This window comes from Epinephelus fuscoguttatus, linkage group LG21, assembly GCF_011397635.1.
Source record: "Epinephelus fuscoguttatus linkage group LG21, E.fuscoguttatus.final_Chr_v1".
Lineage (NCBI taxonomy): Eukaryota > Metazoa > Chordata > Actinopteri > Perciformes > Serranidae > Epinephelus > Epinephelus fuscoguttatus.
The window spans coordinates 36,221,027-36,244,098 of NC_064772.1; the positions used below are offsets into that span (position 1 = coordinate 36,221,027).

The 23,072-nt window shown below is 43.2% G+C and overlaps 1 protein-coding gene across 3 annotated transcripts in view; it reads right to left on the bottom strand.

The window, feature by feature from the left end:
• The window catches only part of reck (reversion-inducing-cysteine-rich protein with kazal motifs), a 100,144-nt gene that overhangs the window by 10,103 nt on the left and 66,969 nt on the right, over positions 1-23,072 (bottom strand). For all 3 annotated transcript variants that reach the window (XM_049565501.1, XM_049565502.1, XM_049565503.1), the window contains 4 exons: positions 20,195-20,384; positions 16,089-16,299; positions 15,874-15,947; positions 9,055-9,210 (listed from right to left, as the gene is read on the bottom strand). In XM_049565501.1, coding sequence (XP_049421458.1) covers positions 9,055-9,210; positions 15,874-15,947; positions 16,089-16,299; positions 20,195-20,384 — 631 coding nt within the window. The remainder of the gene's footprint in view (positions 1-9,054; positions 9,211-15,873; positions 15,948-16,088; positions 16,300-20,194; positions 20,385-23,072) is intronic.

Genomic DNA, 23,072 nt, shown 5'->3' on the forward strand with positions numbered 1-23,072 from the left:
GATAGAGAGCAGCTATACTGTGTTTTTAACCCACTTACTGGATGGCACACATAAACCTCTTCCCATTAGAATAACCTAACATGATCCCCTTTCATGACTTGAGGGGACAATGAGTTTTTATGTCATTTAAAATTACAATTAATTAGGAGATCTTATCTCAGAGGCCATAGACGTGCATAAAGAGCTTGAATAAAAGCAGAGTGATGCGGTCTCAGCAGACTGCTGTGCCTTTCTTCTGTTGACGGCAACTCTGCAACCCCTATAAGCTACTGCAGGGTTAGCAAGTTAGCTTGCTAACTAGGTTGTCTATGCTAATGAGCAAACTTGCCAATAGACGAGAATATTAGCGAGCTAGCTTGCTAACTAGGTTGTCTATGCTAATGAGCAAACTTGCCAATAGACGAGAATATTAGCGAGCTAGCTTGCTAAATAGGTTGTATATGCTAATGAGCAAACTTGCCAATAGACCAGAATATTAGCGAGCTAGCTTGCTAACAAGGTTGTCTATGCTAATGAGCAAACTTGCCAATAGATGAGATCAGCAAGCTAGCTTGCTAACTAGGTTGTCTATGCTAATGAGCAAACTTGCCAATAGACGAGAATATTAGCGAGCTAGCTTGCTAACTAGGTCTATGTTAATGAGCAAACTTGCCAATAGACGAGAATATTAGCGAGCTAGCTTGCTAACTAGGTCTATGTTAATGAGCAAACTTGCCAATAGACGAGAATATTAGCGAGCTAGCTTGCTAACAATGTTGTCTATACTAACGAGCAAACTTGCAAATAGACGAGAATATAAGCGAGCTAGCTTGCTAACTAGGTCTATGTTAATGAGCAAACTTGCCAACAGATGAGAATATTAGCGAGCTAGCTTGCTAACAAGGTTGTCTATGCTAATGAGCAAACTTGCCAATAGATGAGAATATTAGCGAGCTAGCTTGCTAACAAGGTTGTCTATACTAACGAGCAAACTTGCCAATAGATGAGAATATTAGCGAGCTAGCTTGCTAAGTAGGTATGCTATGCTGAAAATTAAGCTGTTCTAACAAAGAGTGAGGATGATAGACTTTTTCAGTTGCAAATTACTGCAATAAACACATTTTCCCTCCTTTTTTCCATGGTGATCCTGGATAGATTTGGTTAGGTCTATCCCGGACCATCATCATCATCATCATCATCACATTGATTCTGGATGATCACCACAGCAGTGGCGGTCCTGAAATAACCTCAACAAAATGTGCAGGATAAAGATGATGTCGATGGTCCCAGACTAACACCAGCACTGCAATCTTGCAAAAAGCCTATTAAAAAAATTAAAATAATTAAAAAAAAAAAACAACAAAACGCTTTGAACAACAATCACATAAACAGCCCCTGACAGGACTGATCAGAGGAGCTGCATCTTTTTAGCACTGCCACACTGGCTTCATTTTTCAGCCTTGGAGGTTGCCACTTGGTAATAACACTCAGGCTTACTGAAGAACACTCATTCTGAAGCACCAGGTGTGTGATGTGGAGGGTGCACTGATTCAACTTTTGTGGCATTGTCATCTGGAACCACACTGCTTCAACACTGAGAGGTGGTTGAATCTGTTCACTCTTGCTGACAATAGAAAGGGCTGGATGAGTCATTACAGTGTGATGGTTGGTCTTAAGCAGGAGTGTTAAGTCGCTTTTACGTATGACAGTCATGCTGGGTTGGACCTGAGGCAGTTGCCATAACAGTTATAGAGCAGAAGTTGAATGCTGCCACATTAAGATTCAGGCTGCAGCAGCAGAAGGTGTAAAGAGATAAATGCACGTCTGATACCACCTTCTTAAGAGCACTTTAATGAACTTATCACTTCATTATCATCTCCCATGCACAAAGGAAATTAAACTGTTTTAATAAAAAAGGAAACAGCAATAACGAGCCAATTCTAAGCTGTTAATGAGATCACATCAGTCTACTAAGTTTTTTTTCCTCTTAAAAGAAGAAGGTCACACACTGCCAGACTTTACACAGTACTTCACAGTTGCACATGCTCACAAGATGCTGATGCAGCACTGCAAACCTCCGTCAAACTGATGCTGATGACTGAATATGACTTTATTTTTAGGATTTTACAGTCAAGGATGGATTGTGCAAAAGTGAGGGTGCTTTCACACCTGCCCTGTTTAGTTTGGTTCAATCAAACTCAAGTTTGTTTGCCCCCTCAGTGTGGTCTGTTTGGGCAGGTGTGAACACAGCAGTCTCACTAAGGTGCGCACCAAAACAACCAGACTGAGACCTTCTTGAAGAGGTGGTCTCAGTCCGGTTCCAAAGGAACTCTGGTGCGGTTGGTTTGTGGTGAGAAGGTGTTCCGACCTGGATGTGAAGCAACTGCAGTCACATGACACATTGTTTGGGTTAAACATGAGCATGTTACAGTCCTGGAGGATTATTAATGTGCACCTCCTCCTGTACTGCCTTAATATGCACATTCAGCACATCCAATGCATCAAAACATTGTTTTCTAGTTGGAGCCGCGTTTGCCTCGTTTTCAAACTGTATGCTTTGACTAAAATGAACAATGACAGCAATATAGTCCACGATGAGCAGCGCTAAAATCAACCTGCGTAGTTGTCCCTCCATTGTGACATTAGAAAGTGTCACATTTATCTTGCAAGTGTACTCTTCTTCAATGTTTGCTTTACTTCCTGGATTTTTCCCACATGGAAATTCTGACCAATCAAGAGCAGCTTTCTCACACAAGGCATTTGATCTGGTCCTCTTGTAAATGCTGCCGTGAGAACACGAACCAACTCTAGGCAATTATACAACTTTGGAACAACATGAGTCCCTGATTCAGACCAAAGGAGACCACTCTAGGTCTGACAGCAGCCTGAATCACAGTAATGACCATGGAGTTTTAGATTATTGAAGATAATATTGTAACTATGGTGCTAAGTTTTGATAAAATGCCATTAAATTTTACAGCTTTGCATGTGGTAAATAGAGTTAAAGGTCCCATATTGTAAAAAGTTTCACGTCTTTTTAAAAATAAAGGGGGTGTAGGTGCTATATAAATACTGTGAAAGTATCAAAACGCTCCGTCCACAGTGTCTGTGCCTTTAAACGAGCTGTCGTTGTGCTTGTGATGTCACAAGTATACTTATAGATAGTGATGGCCAAATGAAGCCTCATGAAGCATTTTCTTTATTTTCTGAGCCCACTAGATGGCGCTCATGGTTTAAAGAGAGAGGCTCATTCATTCATTCATTCATTCATTCATTCATCTTCTAACCGCTTCATCCTCTTGAGGGTCGCGGGGGGGCTGGAGCCTATCCCAGCTGACATCGGGCGAGAGGCAGGGTACACCCTGGACAGGTCGCCAGACTATCGCAGGGCTGAGAGAGGCTCAAAGAATGGCAATTCAGTGTGCTTTCAACCTTTTGTTGAACAAAAAGCGCCATCTAGTGGGCTCAGAAAATAAAGAAAATGCTTCATGAAGCTTCATTTGGCCATCACTACTTATAGACCGTTTGAAACATAAACATTCCAAATGGGTCCTGGCAATGTAATTCCAGTAAAACGGTCTATAGACTGCATCATGAGCTGTGTCTTAATTCAGGGGCTGCACCCTTCGAGGGTTGCATTTGAAGACCGGTCGGCGGACCAAGGCTGTCCCATTTCGAAGGCTCCCTCAAATGCAGCCGGTGACGATTATTTATTAAGTTAACTTACAGTGTTAAGGAAAGAGTCTTTATGACAAGAGCTCAATCTTGCAGCCTTTGCTGGTACTTAACTGAAGACACAATGTACCAATTTCACATACCACAACAATGAGACAATCCCGTAGAGCAGTTCACCGAGCACTCTTATGTTCCTCCTCAGATAAACATCATACCTAACTTTCCATGTGTGTGGGTATGATTTCCTGCTGTTACCAGAGCTTGCGCTTATTTTATCTTAATACTTTACCACATCTTGTTCCTGGCAATGACATCTGTTTCCCATCACAATGTTTCACCATCACAATGTTTGCCAGGTCACCTTGTTCTAAGACTTCTACCCAGAGTGAGACCTTAGTAAAGATGTTTTGCTTTGACTTGACCTTAAGGGTCAAGTATTTCTAGGCCTTTTCGCCACCACAGCAGTTGCTAACTAGCTAACGGTTAACTGTTGTTGACATTACGATTAGCTAAAGGCCCACAGCTTAAACAATCTTAATTTAATAAGTTTACCTGAAAACGGTCCATCAGCCTGAAATCTATCAAACAGCGGTGTCTCTGCCCGTGAATCATCTCCTCAAGATTGACATTAAAGTCAAAGTTAATCATTAAAGTTAATTTCTGGGTCCATGATTTAGGGCTAACTAACTTGCTAGCTTACTCCTTCTCTCGTCAAGCGCAGCTGGTTGCTAGGAACACCAACGGGTCAGGGCGAGAACAACTGGTGATGCAACTAGGAAATCCTCTGCAGACCAGACTGCCCCATTTCAGAGACCATTCAGCTTGGCTGATGCTGTCTTCAAGGACGTGGCTGACGTCGACCGCGAAGGCTGCGTCCTTCAAAGACTGCAGCCCCTGAACTGAGACACAGCTATAAAGTTTGTTTACAATAACTTCTGGGTAGAAAATCCTCGTGTCACGAACATAAAATCAAACAGCACTGAGCAAACACCGCCACAGTTAGTCAGGTTTTAGCCACCTAGGAAAGGCCCACCGACAAAAAATCCATATCAGCTGAAGTGTAGGCTACATTTCAAATACTGTCATGGCTTTATGTCGCCATCAGACAGCCTTTTCCTTCGAGGAACTGAAGCTGTTATATCAAAGCCACCAGACTCCACTGACATAAACCATAATTTATTTAAGCAGAACACTGAGTTTCTGTTCTGTGGTCTGTGATCTGTAAAATGTTTCCACATGTTAGGCGGGTGCCCAGGGTTCACCTGTGTACCAAATATAATTCAGCTTAATTAAACAGGTGTTTGATAGTTCGGTACATTGTGGGCACTTGACGAGCAATACTTGCTTTTACTACTGACAATATCTGATTTCTCTTGTGTAAGAAATAACTACATATCAGTCATAAACAGTGGGGGATGTGTTACGACTGTTCTACATGATTTCTATATGTGTTTTAAACATGTAACGTCTGCAGTAAACAATCCTGACAATAAAATAATGCAAATGAAGTGCAAAAAGAGAGTTGGCTGAAGGAGACAGATGTGTCCTCCCCCTCAGTTTTCCACTGTAATCACATTGAGCATAAATATTTATGTCCAGAAGGAGAGATGTGGGTAATTAGCAGAGCTAAATACAGCAGTGTGTGTTTATAATGTGTAGGTGTGAAAAGAAACGGGACGACTGAAAGAGCTCCTGTTGTCACAACAATACTGAGCAACCTGGAAAAATACAAACATATATACAAAAACAATGAACATTTATGATAACGATGTATCTATGGGAGCACACAGAGAGGTTGAGGGTCCTGGTGAAGTAATTAAAAACGACAGTGTCATGTGACCTCATGTAACCGTTGTGGACATCCAGCACTAGCTAAAATTTGTGTAACACATCAAACATTATTAATCATAAATAAACAAGTTTCAACCATTAAATGTGATCAGGTTTTGCACCTTGTCCACTTGATTCGGGGTCGGCTGCAGAGTAACTTGGCAGAGATGGCTGCCATCTTGTTTTTACATGTATTAGTGAATTGTGGTCTTACTATACAAAAAAAGTGTCCACGAACAAGGACGACACGTCTAAGTTGAGCAGAATGAAGTATAAGGTCCAGTAAACCAAACTGTCATGTCATCATGTGAGGACACAGGGTCTCAGGAGGATTTAAAATATATCCAGCTTCATCCTTTATTGTCTAACAGTTATTAAAAACAGTATCATCCATCTTTTATATGAGTGCTGTTTGCTTTTAATTTATCTCAATGTGACATTTCCACCAAAATAACTCTCATTAGGAATGCATTCAGTGATGTGCCATTATGCTCTCAATGCTGCTTTACAAACTACCAAAGAAAAGATTAACAAAATGTGTCAAATGTGACAGTAGTGATGGTCAAATGAAGCCCCATGAAGCATTTTCTTTATTTCATGAGCCCACTAGATGGTGCTTTTTGTTCAACAAAAGGTTGAAAGCACACTGAATTGCCATTCTTTGAGCCTCTCTCTTTAAACCATGAGCGCCATCTAGTGGGCTCAGGAAATAAAGAAAATGCTTCATGAGGCTTCATTTGGCCATCACTACCTGACGGATCTGCTATCTGTGACACATGTAAGTTCGCAAAGGGTAGTCAAGGTCATATTTTCTTGTGGGGTCATGATATTGTGCCATGACTTGGCTGACAGACATGACACACTACACCATGGTCCACGCCAATCGTCTCCGGTCGTCTTTCACGACATGTGTGATGTCATCGAGCTATTCTTGTCCTATTTTTATTACTATCACTATAATCTCAGTCACTGTGTCTGTTCATGTGTCAGCTGAGATGTTGTTGTACTAATGTAAAAAGCGCCACTACTAGAGTTGGGTCAGTATGAGAAAAAAAACAAACAAAAAAACGTCTGGTTTTTGTAAAAAAAACCGCATCAAGTCAGTAATACCGGATTTTTGCCACTTGGGGGCGCAGTTGACTCATTTAAAATAAAAAACGACCTTAGGACAACAGAGTGACAGTAACAAGTTGTTTCTTTTATTCCTTACAAATGCAGCTTACTCAATCAGCGCAAACAAGGGTTACCTCCTTCGTCTGGCTCAAAGCCAATGTGTTGCCATAGTTGCGCATTCTTTGATTTCTTTGAAACTAAATTGTCCGCCATTATCGACTCCCCGTCACTGTTAAACAAACTCCAGGCTATAGTAGAGGCGCATGCGCACTCGCACCTCCTAGCTCAGTCCCCGCCCCCCTCTCTCTCCTGCTCACTGTGCGCTTGGTGAAGAGGCAGACACAGGTGCTCACAGACTCAGGCGTACTATAAGCGGAGCGGACTCTGTGTAAAAATGTCCATGAAAAATCCCCGCGATGTGAAAAATACATGCCAAACAGTCTTTTGTGTGACACTGGTGCGCGGAGCGGAGTCCGCGCGGTCGTCCTTTGCGCGCACAGGGCCTGCAGACATCCACTTTTACCAGACGGACGTTCTGCCTGAGTATGCGGTCTGGTCAGTCTCAAAAAAAAAAAAAAAGAAAAAACCTGGTCCAAGACGGAGTACCGAACTGAATTGGTATTACCAAGAACCAACCCAACCCTAGCCACGAGGTGGCAGGAGCTACATCTGAAGTTCCTGCAAATATTTCAAAATAAAAGCCTATTTAGAAAATGAAGGGATTCTCTCAGCTGAAGTTATAAGGGGCTTTTAATTTGAAACAGAAACAGGAAGTGTTGAGTTTGAAATGACGGCACGATGCATTAACTTTATCAAGGCAAACGGAAGAGGATAAAAAGTAAAAATATATAAATATGGAGGGAATAATAAATAGCAGCCCGTTTCTAATCTAGTCTGTTTGAAATGAAGCTGGTAGCCTCTGCAGCTGTGCTGAGTAAATTTTCTTACTTTATATCCTCCATTATGAAGAAAGAACATTCTTTGCTAGCTTGATGCTAATGGCAGTACTCAGCGGGTTGATAAAGTGCCTCTGCTGTTTCCTTTTTACTCTGTGTGCTAACGTCCCTACAGGAAATATCTAAAAGGTTGGGCTGTTGTTGTCCTACAGTTTCCATGGCAGCAGATTGCTCTGTGTTCCTATTGGTCAAAGTAACGGCTGTGACGGGAGAAGTCGTGAACAACAACAAAAAAATCAAACATGCTAGACTTTATGTCAGGGTGTTGTGAGGCGTCCCAAACGTGGCGTTGGTTGTCGTCTACTATGACAAACTACATGAGATGAAACAATGGATTATCACATATGACATTCATTTTTCATGATCCGAGCCAACACCATATGACGCTGTGTCGGGCTGTAATCGGGCTGATATCGTGTAGTGTGAACTCGGCATTAGTAGCAAAGAGGATGATTTTTAGGAACAGAAGCCGACCAGTGCTCCTTGTTTCCCCAGATGGCTCAAGAAACTAGTCTTGGGTAGAGTGAGTTGAGAGAGGTTGTATGATAAATTTGAGAGTATTTGGGGCCCAATAATTAGGCACCTTATTTCACCATCAATTAGCTGTGAGTCACAATGTTTTGTGAGTCTTAGTCATTTTTCCTGTCTGTTTATGCAACAGGCTAAACGTATTTATCTCAGTCAAGTCTGGCTTTTTTTGGGGGGTTGCTGGGTCGAGTGTGTTTGTTAGTCTGTTTGTATATGTCATTTTTTTTTAGATGAAAATTAAAAATAATATGAAAAAAAGAAACAGCTACACAAATGACTGAGAACTCAAACAGTGAGTGCGTTTACATGGACATGATTATAACTCATTTATGATCGGGTTTTTGGAGTTTATGTGTTTGAGCATGTAAACACCAAATTCCAGTAATGAGAAACCCAAATATGCTAACTGGAGTATGTTAAAAGAAAGAAAGATATACAGGGAATATGAAGAGCCCAGTTCCTCTGTGCTCGTGGGATGGCAGAGGAAATTCAACTGAGCCACAGAAAGGTTCACAGGCTGAGAGCAGAGCCAAAAAACAAAAACATCTGAGCAGGAGAAGAAGAGTGCTCAAAGAAAAGTGATAAAAAGCGCAGCAAACATTTCAGTCCTTGATGATCATCAGTGGTGCTGACACATGCCTCACAGACAGACCAGGTGTGATGAATCAGTCAGCTGGTGCCACTAATTAGACGAGAGCAGCTCTGAGGAGCAGAGGCCTGACTCCCAAATCACAATGATCTGTTTAATGAGTATTATCGGATCACAACATCCTCAAATACCAATATGTGATGGCAGAACATATACACGTGCATCAACGACACAACCATGTACAAAAAGTAAAAAAAAAAAAAAAAAAAAAAGAAAAAAAAAAGATATTTATTTCTTCTGCCATCCTCTTGAAAATAGACATGACAGACTGAATCTACTGTGTGTGTGTGTGTGTGTGTGTGTGTGTGTGTGTGTGTGTGTTACCTGCAGTGGGGTCGGCTGCTGGTCCACCGGAGCGATGAGGACCACCAGCTCGTGATCGATGCTCAGGTAGCCGAAGACGTCGCACTGTGGCACCGAGACGTGAAGCCGCAGGATCTGCAGGACGTCGTGGACCGTCACGGGCTGGTTCTTATTCAGCTGCACCCAGGGGTCAGAGGTCAAACAGAGGGGGAGAGATCAGACATTGTTCCGTGTATGTTGCTGTGCAGCTCTGGATTGAAACTTGAGGGAAGTTTTAAGATGTCAGTCAAGAAAATACTACATGTTGATTGCAGAATAAACTTCGACCAAGGAACAAAGTTCTGTTCTTTAAACTACCATGCAGGCATGAATTAAAGTATGGAATGATACTGCGAAAAGACGCAAACAATCAAACCCGTTACGAAAGCTTTAATGATGGACACAAGTTTCTGAGTCTGTGGGCAAACTTGAGGTCATCTTTATTTTTAGATGTGCCACAAAAAAACGGACTCAGTCAGTTTCCACATCTGTGTGTCCGCGAGGGTCCGCTTTGGTTCATGAGGCGTAAATGCCGTCATCCATCTACGAGGGTCTGCACAGACGCTATATGCAGACTAGTGATGGCCAAATGAAGCCTCGTGAAACATTTTCTTTATTTTCTGGGCCCACTAGATGGCACTTTTTGTTCGACAAAAGGTTGAAAGCACACTGAATTGCCAATCTTTGAGCCTCTATCTTTAAACCATGAGCGCCATCTAGTGGGCTCAGAAAATAAAGAAAATGCTTCATGAAGCTTCATTTGGCCATCACTATCTATAAGTATACTTGTGACGTCACAAGCACAACGACGGCTCTTTTAAAGGCACAGTCACTGTGGACGGAGCGTTTTGATACTTTCACAGTATTTACATAGCACCTACACCCCCTTTACTTTTAAAAAGACGTGAAACTTTTCACAATATGGGACCTTTAACTCTATTTACTACATGCAAAGCTGTAAAATTTAATGGCATTTTATCAAAACTTAGCACCATAGTAACAATATTATCTTCAATAATCTAAAACTCCATGGTCATTACTGTGATTCAAAGTTTGCTGAGCTATGAAGCCAATTTTTATAGTGGCTGACAGTGGAATTACAACTTCCACGTTCGTCATGTGGTCTATAAAGACTTTTCCCCACAGACTTACATTGTGAGAGAGACATCTGTAAATCAGTGAAGACATGTTTTGAGCGTGACAACCTCTGCGAAATGACTCGTTTCACCATCAGGATTTGATCCATTTGTTACAATAATCATTTGAAAGTCTTGAAGAACAGCACGATTTAATCATTTCACCTCCATTCAAGTTACCAGAGTGCGAAACTAGAAACAGCCGGCTGATCCGCCAAAAGTCTTCCACATCATCGGGCCCACAAAGGAGATGGACAAGAGACAACATTAGTGATGGCCAAATGAAGCCTCGTGAAGCATTTTCTTTATTTTCTGTGCCCACTAGATGGCGATTTGAACCATTTTGGCTTTATGTGCCACAGAGCGACTTTCACTGAAAACGAGGCTGCCTCCCACACTGTATCCTGTTCTCTTGAGACATCCATGGTCTGCCTGCAGCCCATTTGTTGTGGTGGTGTAGAGTTCACGCATAGCAAGTGTGACAACTGCGCATGCTCCAGTTTAAATCACTGCTGCAGACGCCTCACCACGGCGAAGCTAGTTTTAAAGCTATAGTGCGTAACTTCTGTCGCCTCCCAGCGAATAATGCGTTATTACAACTAATAAGCCGGTGGCACTTCCATGTACACACAGTAACACTCGACACACACCGTGTACACAGAGTAACACTTGCCTCTGTGGTAGGATCCACTTCTGAACCGTGTCTCGGCCGCTTCTCCGCCATGTTGCTTTCTCTTTCTACCTGCACTCTACCTCTTGCTATGACACTCTCCGCACTTCCTCCCCCTCCCTTCTTGTTGTGAGGAAGCCTTTCGGCGAGAGAGGAGAGGGAGAGACGCTGTGCTGCTGCCAGAGGAGCCGCTGAGTGAGTTCGCTCTGAGCACTAAGAGAAGTAAAACATTCAGGACGCCACAGTTTGTTCCACACTACTGAAGCTAATCCTCTTTTTGGAACCACCACAGAGTCTGTAATAATTTCGCTTTCAGCCATGCTTGTTGTTGCCAGGGGTAACAGTATGATGTCAGCAAGTAAAAATTACACCAGTATTAAGGCCCATTTATGCTCCCTTTACATACGAAAATGTATATGTCCGTTTCAAACGATGTTACCGTCACTGCCCACATACTTCCATGCGCCCTTTACGTTGGCATGGATGTCAACCAATATATCCACCAGGGGGCAGCCCAGAGTCAAAAGTTTATGACAACAACAAACTCAAAAACAAACATGGCGACTGTGGAGGAGATATTGATAATGTACCTCTTGCATAAAAGACAAAAACAGAGGCAGCGTTGTAGGAGGCGGTGGTCGGTGAGGCCGTTAAACACATCGCGACTGGAGGACGGAGAATTCTTTTCTCTAGTACTGCTAATGAGAGAAATTGAATTGTTATTTCTTCTTCGTGTCTCACTAGAGCTACATATCAGGTAGTGACAGCAACACTGCCCCCACGGTTTCCGGTGATACTGCTCCGTTTGGCCCGTATCCGTAAGCTTTATGGAAACGTGCAGAAATACGGACGAAATGAACGCGGAGCACGGACAGAAGGCTCCGTCGGTATCCGGATCCGTATTTAACGTTGAGCATAAATGGGCCTTTACTCGATGTTTGCAGTGGGAGGGGGGTGAGATCACCTCCCATTTCGTGCTGGGCACTGACGCATACCACTGATTGTACTATATGTACCACATGTGCATCTGCCACCGCTGTCCGTGAACGTTCAAAACGGAAATTATGTCCGCGCCTTAAAGTGACATCACTTGGAAGAGTAATCAGAGTTCACACAGCTCCCTCTGAGGACACTAAAGGCTTTACAGTAAAACACCTGGATGTGTGTGAGCTCCTCTGATCCTAAAGTTTTATTCTATGAATAAATAAATTTAGTAAAGTTAACACGTGACAGATAAATGAGTGACCTGGTGTTGTAAAGCAGCCTAAACAAACAGTGCAGAGGAGCTCTCAGCAGGCTGAGCTGTGGCTGTAGTGCAGCAGCACAGTTACACTCATATTCTCATGTATCTTCGCAGCTGCAGATCAAATCAGCTCTGCTTGTGTTTGGTATTAACGGGCTTAATGCTGAGTCTTACTATGATGTGCTTGTGCTGGGGATTACAGCCAAGTTGACTGACAGCCAAAGGGGCTTTGTTGTATAATTAAGCTGATCGGAATGAGATGCCGGTGGGACTTATTAGCAGCTAACATGTCAGCGTTTAGGCATCAGCAGGCTTCAGGCTTTACTGCTGCTCAACAGGCTGGGCACACACACACACACACACACACACACACACACACACACACACACACACTGGGGAGGCTCAGAGGAGGCATGTGAGAGAGCGCTGTGGCCAAAGGTGGAAGGAAGTAACAACTTCTGATTAATGTGTTAATTTACTTTTGGGATTTTCCTATGGAACAAACTGGCAGCAAACAGTACAATGTCGTACATGTGCTGTAGAGTGAGGGCACCTGAAGATACTGAGCAACATGTCACCTGTCTGATAACCTCTACTTAACTCTTTATCTTGTTGTTATGTGGGCTTGTGTGTCTGTCGAACTAACCACCGTATATGGAGTTCAGGTGGGGGTCATCAGATGACTAACAGCAGCGCAAAGGAGGAGAAAGTTCTGCTACAGAATTTATCTTTTGGACTTTTCTCTAATCTTTGCTTTTAAGAGGGAAATATTAGATTATTAGAATTTACTTTTCAGGTTGCAAATGTGTCAAAGAGCCCTGACCGGAACCCAACCATGTGCGTGTGTTGCTGGTGGAAAAAACTGTCAATTCGAGGACATAGTGCATTTATTTCAACACATCCTCACTGTGACCTCGTCACATGTCCACGTTTGGTCATGGACTTTCCACGTCCACGGTACCCTGGGTGTGTTGGTTGTTGACGTTCTGGGACGCCGTGTCAACTTCCGCCTGTTACATGCATTGTCTGTTTTCAAAATACACTTCTGTTTTCACAGGAAATGTACAGTTTGATACAGTCTCTTTCAAAGTAAAAGCACCACGTCAGTACAACATTACGAATAGATGTTTTCTTCCTTCAACAGCAAACACACATGGTTGGGTTCAGGAAAAAAGAACAGGGTTTAGCTGGAAGCAAACACCGGCCTCCTGGGTAAAATTCGATGGTTGTTGGACCCATCCACCACCCCTCCCACCAACCCCATTTGGACTTCTGCTCCCTTAACTTCTGTTGTTGTCCTGCTGCGTCTCCCCCTGACACCACTAGGCGCCATTAAACAGTAACAGCGACCAGCCATGTATCACGCCAATGTGAAGGGACAGCTTATGTCGTCAGTGTCTGATGCCGGAGGTCGGGTTGTTGAAAACAGACAATGCATGTAACAGGCTGAAGCTGACATGGCGTCCCAGAATGTCAACAACCCACACACCCAGGGTACCTTGCACGTCGTATCTCAACATGGAGAGTCCATGACCAAACGTTGATATGTGACAAGATCAGAATGAGAATTTTTGTAAAGAATAACAACACACTGTTTTCCACGAGAATCATCAGATTTCTATCTGTAAAATCTGCGCAGTAACTAGTAACGACAGTTGTTAGATGACTGTGTGTAAAAAGTATATTTCCCTCAAACCCGCTGAGGTGTCTGTTTTACTGGGGCCTGTTTCAGAAAGCAGCTATGGTGAAAACTCTGAGCTAGTTAACCCTAAGATGGGGGTAACTTAAAGTCTGGCTCAGTTACCATGGTAACCGACTCTGTAAATTTAAACTCCATTTAGCAGAGTACTTCTGTAAAACTATTTTACAGTTGTGGCCCAGAAGGTGAGAATAATGTAATCTATTGTGAAATATTACAGCTACATGTTATAACTTTCTAGAAATAATTTGCAGTGCAACTATAACAAAAGTATATGCTGATTATACATATTCTATAAATAACTATTGAAATTACAACATTAAATGAACCTTTATTTATTTTCTTTGGTGTTTTTTTGTCATATACAGATATACAATGATGACAAGGCTCTGTTTGATCATGTGACGTCATCATGGGAAGTGATGGCCAAATGAAGCCTCATGAAGCATATTCTTTATTTTCTGAACCCACTAGATGGCGCTCATGGTTTAAAGAGAGAGGCTCAAAGAATGACAATTCAGTGTGCTTTCAACCTTTTGTTGAACAAAAAGCGCCATCTAGTGGGCTCATAGAATAAAGTAAGTGCTTCATGAGGCTTCATTTGGCCGTCACTAACCATGGGATGATATGTGACACTATAGCCTGAGTGGACATTCTGTTCTGTTTTTTTATATATACATATATATGTTGGTAACACTGTGACTCTTTACACGAGACAGCTGTCAGTCTGTTAGAGCAGTTCAACTAACATGTTTATTGCACATAATGTGTAATCTCAGTTTAAATCAAAGAAATAAAACGATTTGAAAATTAACATTTTATTTGTATGGTTTCAATCAGTGTTGCCCATATACCCAGGTTATATGCGAATATTTCTTAGTGAGCAGGATGGTGGTGCAGCTGCAGAATGACAGTGAGTTTTTAAATAGACTGTGTCCAGTCTGAATGTGTTTTAACAGAATGTTTAGTCGCTGTGTTTAAATTGACAACATCTGTTAAAGTAGCTGAAATGAAGCCACTGAACACCGTGGGGCCAAAGATTCAAACAGATGTCTAAAATTTGAAATCTGCTGTATTTTTAACCTCCACGCCTTTTTAAGTGGAAATTACCATCCATGTAATTACTGGATCAGACTGTGAGCTTACAATCATGTCTTTGTCTTTGATATAAATATATATACTTTAAATCTTCAGCTATATTTTTCATCTTCAGTTGTCGGCTCCTGTGTTTGTCCCCGCTACAGCTTCATGATGAATTAACTTGTGTTAACTTATCGACACTTTCCCCGCTCTGCATCAGGTTTTAGTCTTTAAATAAAGGTGCACACTCTGGATACACATACATTAACATCTCTTTGTCCACTGGACAAATGGAGGATCTGCCTTTTTTGTACCTGTTGCCATGGTGAATCATAATATCGGAGCGCCATTGATGATGGCTTTTCCCTTTCACCATGCACAAGCTTAATTTAGAGTGCACATTCTCTGATCAGCTGATCTGGAACAGATAACTCACAGTTTTCCATCTCAAGGTTCATGAACTCAGAGTTCAGGATTAGACTCAGAGTTTGTTAAACCTGCTCTCTGAAACAGGCCCATGGTGTGTGGAAGACTGTCAGACCTGACCAGGGCACCCACAGTGTACAGTCTGGGTCAAGGCAGGACTAAACCACTTTGACAGACACTACTTTTACTCTACTACAATAGACTTGTTTTCAGAGTGAAAAGTGTGTGTGATTTTATGGACACGTGGGGGAAACAGGTGAAACATGATATTGGAAAGTACTGACAGTGAAAAATGACTTCTGCCTCACAGTAACAGCACTGTGTTGTTCTGAGCGTGGTGTCTGTGCAGTCTGCATGTCGCTGCTGTGGAGGACTTTTTGGATTTATAGCTCACCCAAGTGGTCAAAATGTGTAATTACGCCTGATACCCACAGCAGCATCCAGACACAGAACATCACCTCAGTTTGTCCAACATCGGCACATGAATTATTTGTGTACAAGTGGCAGCTTTGTTACATAAATAAGGTGAACTGTGACACACTGGTACCTTGGAGAAAGTGTTCATCTGCTCTTTGTTCCAGAGGATCTGCAGCATGCTGGCACAGATCGGACAACAGGCTCCTGGAAAGAGGTCAGAGGTCATGGATTATTTCAGTACAACCTCCACAAGCTAATGCTGCCTTCATGTCCTGAGGAAAGGCCATCAAGTGAGGTGAACACTGTCAGACGCTCGCTGCAAACATGCTGATCTCTGTCACTCACCAGGTGGAATGACAGGCTGGCAGCCTGGAGCGGACAGAGGTGGACAGGGAATCACACTGCACGCAGACTCGGGGGCCACATCAGATACGGCCCCTACAGCGTGGCAGGGGCCCTCGTAGTCCACAGCCACGCGGTCGGAGAAGGCGTCACACACTGTGTTGTATGTCTCACCGTTATGGCCACACACTTGCTGAGGCTTCCTACAGGCGTCCTGACAACAGATCACACCAAGCACATGTATTGGAAGACATCAAAATCAGAACTGAAATTCTCAAGAGTTACTAACAGCTCCTCCAGGGTACAAGACCGTTCAAAAAGCACTGGATAAAACCAAGACCATACAATTTTGCTTACGAAGCACAAAGTTTACAACTGTTAACATTCTGGTCTGGAGTGGTGGCAAAAAACATCAAGCACTCAAAATAAATGTGTGCAAACAACCAAGGATTTATCTTCTGAGGAGCATGAATCCAATCCACTTTATTTATATAGCATCTTCATCTTCTAACCTCTTGAGGGTCGCGGGGGGGCTGGAGCCTATCCCAGCTACATCGGGCGAGAGGCAGGGTACACCCTGGACAGGTCGCCAGACTATCGCAGGGCTGACACAGAGAGACAAACAACCATTCACACTCACATTCACACCTACGGACAATTTAGAGTCTCCAATTAACCTGCATGTCTTTGGACTGTGGGAGGAAGCCGGAGTGCCCGGAGAGAACCCACGCTGACACGGGGAGAACATGCAAACTCCACACAGAAGGGCTCCCATGCCCGGGATCGAACCGGCAACCCTCTTGCTGTGAGGCGAGAGTGCTAACCACCACACCACCGTGCCGCCCCTTATTTATATAGCACATTTTACAAATCACAGGGATTACCAAAGAGCTGTACAGAACAAAATAAGTGCCCAAAATAGCTAAAAACACAAACACAGAAACAAAGAAACAAGCGTCTCGTCAACAGCCAGAAAAGACTGGGGAAAAAACCACAAAACTCTCAGTTTGAATTAAAAGCCAAGGTGTAAAGGTGGGTTTGTAGACGAGATTTAAAAGATTCAAGGGTGGGAGCCAATCTGACATGGGATGGAAGTGCAAATTTAGGTGCTGCAACCAAAAAAGCACAGTCACCTCTGGTTTTCAATTTTGTCAGGGACCTCAAGTTGCAGCTGGTCAGAGGAGCGCAGTGATCTTAGGGGAGTCTTAGGATGAATAATGTGACCGAGGTACTGAGGCGCCAGACCATGTATCGATTTGAAAGCGAACAATAAGATTTTGAATTCAATTCTGAAGCGAACAGGGAGCCAATGGAGAGAGGCCAGAAATGGAGTGATATGGTCATACTTGCGGGTTCCGGTTAGTAGCTGCGCCGCAGCATTCTGAACCAACTCCAGACGTGCAAATGAATGTGATGAGTACATTTAATATCAATATGACAGCACAGCTTTGTTGAATACTTGACTCTGATTGGTCAGTTACAGCTTCCTACAGTCTATAGACTGCTCAAGACACGGACAATACCATCATCCTGGTTTCCTCATCAAATATCCAATTTTTTTTTAATTGGATTGAGGATTAGTGCAGAAAATAAACTCTGTGGCAAACAAATATTTTTGATACTTAAACCTCTTGTTCAGTAAGATAACACACAAATTAACACCACGTCGTCGTCATTTATGATTTTTGAAGCTTATATTCAATCGCCAGAGGTAAAAAGCCAACGTTAGGCTGTAATGAATGATGGCCAAATGAAGCCTCATGAAGCACTTTCTTTATTTTCTGAGCCCATTAGATGGCGCACATGGTTTAAAGAGAGAGGCTCAAAGAATGGCAATTCAGTGTGCTTTCAACCTTTTGGTAAACAAAAAGCGCCATCTAGTGGGCTCATAAAATAAAGAAATGCTTCATGAGGCTTCATTTGGCCATCACTAGCTATAACTGAACTTAAGTCAGGACTGCTTAAGTCAATGAAAACTTTACTTCTATTTGCAGTATCAAATTTGGCGGCATGGTTCTGTTCTGGGGCCTCTCTGCCTTTCCAGAGCCGACGCAGAAACCCCAAGGCAGAGAGTGGACACCTCTCTGCCCTTCCATGTGCATACATGGAAAGCCTAAGGCAGGGAGGGCAGCAGTTTGGTCAAAATCTTGGGCTTTAGTTACTCCTTAAAAACTGTTTTCTCTAAAATATTTGTCAGAGAAGGCAGGTTGCAGATTGGTCTGTAATTAGAGATGACAGAACAATTTGTGTTGTCTTTTTTAAGCAGTGATTTAATTAAGGCAGTTTTAGAAAGCTGTAGGAAAAGTGCCTGTGAACACTGAGTGATTCATTATCGTTAATTATTATACAAAACTGTTGAAAACCACTGTTTTTTTTCTGTATCATTTTCAAGTCCACTGATATAAAAAAAAATGCATGGTGCATTCAGGTTTTGGGATAAAACTCACTGTCCAGCCTTTTCTGAGTAATATTTATTCTAAAGGTCATAATCTTATTTTCATAATCTTATTGTGTCAACTGGGATGAACCTCGCTACCAAGCTGGCGAGGGTGAAGCAACTGCGCATATGTGAAGCTCACTTCAGCTGCCCACAGATCCCGACGGACAGAGAAAACACAATTTCCGCACTGCTGTGCCCAAAGAGAGATATATTACCTAATATCAATCTATATAACGATGTCTGTAACTGATTGTCTGTAAAACAAAATGTTTGATTGAACCAATAGCCTGTTGTGTTGTGGAGAGTACATTATACGCGGCCTCGTTTTACCGTCGGCATTTAGTTTATTATATTAGGCTAACTGCTAAATCCATGACATGAGTAATCAATCACATAGAAATGTGAATTCATATGTGATTACGACCAGTCTCTGCTTTGTTCTGGTGGTGGGTTAGCCAAAGTTGCCCACGGGTTACATCTGTAACAGGAAACCGATGGAATTGGGAGCCGGCGATGTTTTTATTCCCACAGCTGTTCGCACCATTTTGGTATTCCTCTGTTTACCTACAGCAGCTGACGAGGGTGTGTCGTGAGCCTGAGCCGGTGTTCGTGCTGGAGTAGTAGGTATATATAGGGCTAGTACATCTTTTTCCTCACTAATAATAGCCTACTGGTTCTCTGTTGGAAACAGCCGATGAAGTTTTCGTTAGCCGTTGCTATCCTGCGCACCTGCACGGCGTGGTGATGAACTGTCTGATTGATTTCTGTTGCCGTGCTGTCTTGCGGGCCTGCACGGCGAAGTGATACTGGCCAGAAAATAGCAAGGTCTGACGTAATGCGAGGATGTTTTAAAATTATTGAAATAGTCTAACAAAACACATGCATAGTTTTTTGTAGCTTAAAACCTTTTGGTTACGTGTCCCCCGTACATCTTCAGAACTACTTTTTCTCCGGTAAGCTATGGGCCATTTCTCAGAGCAGGAGGCTCGTTGACAGTAGTGACACCTGTCACATCAGAGCTACAGATGGTCAGCGTTTCACACAACTTCATGTCCAAAAACCTGAACTATCCCTTTAACTGTGCATGTAAACAGACTGAATGACTTGCTGGATTTTGGCACCCTAAAAATGTATCTGACTGAACCAATTGATGATATCATGTTGACATTATTATATTTAAAATTCATGATAGGACTCGGTACATAATTCAAGAATAATCAAATAGGGTCAAAATGTTGCCTTTTTCAGTCTGATACATTTGGGAGCTAAAAGCCAGCCACGATCCCACTGACCAGAAGGTCATCTGGCAAAGTGACCATCATCATTCCTCTGCACAGTCACACTCAACACAAAAATATAGCTACTGATCTGATTTAGAACTTTTCCTTTTAGTGGCACCATCAGGTTAATATGTTTACTGTCCTTCTGTCTCCACTCTGTCCTCTACCTCACGCTGTGTCGACTCTGAAGGTAACAGCTGACTGAAAGGATACCTAAACCTTGAAGGAGTGCACTCCACTGAGTGCCTCAACAACACTTACAGCTGCTCGTGATTTTGCTCCCAGGTCTGCACTGCATAGGTGCATAAAAAAACACATAGCCTAAGCTATAGTAAGATCAGCGCCGAGTGTTTCTCAAGATGAAGACAGCAGTCTCCGGCATAACCTACCTGGCAGTGGCCCATGTACGCCATGGTTTTCCCAGCCTGCTGCAGCTGGCACAGACTGGGGTGGACGAGGCCGTCGGTATCACACACCGGCTCCACGCTGTTCTTATCGCAGGCTGCCGGCCGGCCAACACACTCGTACTGCAGGCAGTCTGACGAGTCACTCAGACACACGCGATACTTTGGGATGCACCTGGAAACACACACAATATGCCTTTATGTATTCATCCATACAGTGCTGCCCTCTTTCCTTACGTGAGGAGACAGGGTGAGAAGCCCCAGACCCAGAACTGTGTGTGCATTCAGTTCACATTCACACAGTGAGGAGGTAAACAACACACTCAGGATTATATTTTGGAGGAAAAACAGGTACAATAAAAGCAAAGCAACAGGAGAAAACTGCTTCCCTCCAAACACACATGGAAACCCTGCTCTATCACCATGGCAACCATCAAGTCTCCACACACACACACACACACACACACACACACACACACACCTCGACTCTTTAGAGTGTGCACGCTAAAGGTTCTGAATGCGACATTCAGAGCATTAATAAAGCAGCAAACCACTATCTGCTCATCTGTATAGCACCTTTTCAGTCTTCTGACCAATCAAAGCGCTTCTACTCGACATGTCACATTCACCAAGGTGCCATCTGCAACTCAGTTAAACAACCCCACACCGATGGCAGCCATCAGGAGCAATTTGGGGTTATAGACATATGAAGACATAGTTTCGCTGTTGTTAAACGTGGATCTCTATGACTAGTGATGGCCAAATGAAGCCTCATGAAGCATTTTCTTTATTTTCTGAGCCCACTAGATGGCGATCATGGTTTACAGAGAGTGGCTCAAAGAATGGCAATTCAGTGTGCTTTCAGCCTTTTGTTGAACAAAAAGCGCCATCTAGTGGGCTCAGAAAATAAAGAAAATGCTTCATGAGGCTTCATTTGGCCATCACTAATGTTGTCTCTAGTCCATCTCCTTTGTGGGCCCGAAGATGTGGAAGCAGCACCAATCACGTGCTTCCACATCGTCGTTTCTAGTTTCGGGTACATGGGGTACCTTTGATAGACAACCAGCAGTACGAGGGATTGTGCCCTTTGAGGTAGAGCGGAAGCTCGAAGGCTTTTAATTTGAAACATCAGTGCAGGAAGTTCTGAGTTTTATTGACAGTCGCCCAATCAGCATGTATGACATGTCTTCGTTTATGTACTGACAGAATTAGTGCTGCATATACACCTCTTAGTCTGAGGCCATGGTTCTCTGCTGGAAAACAGTGGGCTGTCCCCTCTGTGTTGGGAGTGAGTTACAAAGAACTTCAAGTATCTCGTATCTTGTACACGAGTGAGGGTAGAATGGAGCGTGAGATGGATTGGCAGGTTGACGTGATGTCTGCAGTGACGCGGGCGCTGTGATGGACTATTGTGTTGAGAAGGGAGCTGAGCTGGAAGGCAAAGCTTTCGATTTACTGGGCCATCTACTAGTGATGGCCAAATGAAGCCTCATGGAGCATTTTCTTTATTTTATGAGCCCACTAGATGGCACTTTTTGTTCAACAAAAGGTTGAAAGCACACTGTATTCCGTGTTGCGTTAGTGGGCTCAGAAAATAAAGAAAATGCTTCATGAGGCTTCATTTGGCCATCACTACTATCTACGTCCCAGCCCTCACTTATGGTCATGAGCTTTGGGTAGTGACTGAAAGAATGAGATCGCTGATACAAGCGGCCAAAATGGGGGTGTCTGGGCTCAGTCTTAGAGATAGGGGGAGGAGCTCAGACATCCAGAGGGAGCTCGGAGTAGAGCCACTGCTCCTTCACGTCGAAAGGGGTCAGTTGAGGTGGCTCGGGCAGATCAGGATCCTCCTGGGCGCCTCCAGTTAGAGGTGTTCCGGGCACGTCCCACTGGTAGGAGGCCCTGGGTGAGACCCAGAACACACTGGAGGGATTATATATCTCATCTGGCCTGGGAACACCTCGGGGTCCTCCAGGAGGAGCTGGAAAGTGTTGCTCGGGAGAGGGACGTCTGGGGTGCTTTGCTCGGCCTGCTGCCCCTGCAACCCAGCTTCGGATAAGTGGTTGAAAATGGATGGATGGATGGATGGACATATATATTATACTGTATTTGTCCAGACAATGAGGAAATATAATGAAGTACTGAGTTTGCACTGACAGCAAACTATAATGGATCAAAAAACAGAAAGATGTCTTACTAATTCTATCTTAAATTACAATAAAACATAGTCATGAAAATAAATTCAATCACAGAGATTGTGACGTGTATATTTCTGATTTCTATGTCATTTATTGTTTTCATCTTGAATTTTTATCCTTTTTTTCCAACAGCAGTCTTTAAAAACAGCCTAGTCTATGTGACAAATTCACAAATCCTTGAAGCCATCATAACAGTGAAAAGGCCTCTGTAGTTGAGCTGAGTAGAGAATAATCAGAACGCTTAAATTGCCGTTGGTGTTTGAATATCATTTTACATGTTGACGGGGCTGAAAATATATTTGCTCTCAGCTTTCTTGGATTTGTATTTAGGTCGGGGTGGAAATCTTCCAAAACAGCATTTAAACTGTGGGTGAGGGGTCAAAGCTCATGGGTGGAGCGTGGGGGTGGGGGACGATGATGATCTGTGAATGAAATGGAGTAACAAACCCCACGCTGATAAAAAGCCTCGGGGTGAGTTAACCCCGCTCATCACAGCCACAGCCACCTGAAACAACATCTCAGCTGCTCAGAGAGACAGATGGAAGGAGAGAGTGAAGAGGAAAGGGAGGGAAAATGCTGTAATGACTTTTTTTAGGGACTGTTCATTATTTAAGCGAGGGGAGGGGGTGGTGCAATTTTTGGCCCAAAGTAGGGACGTGCAATTT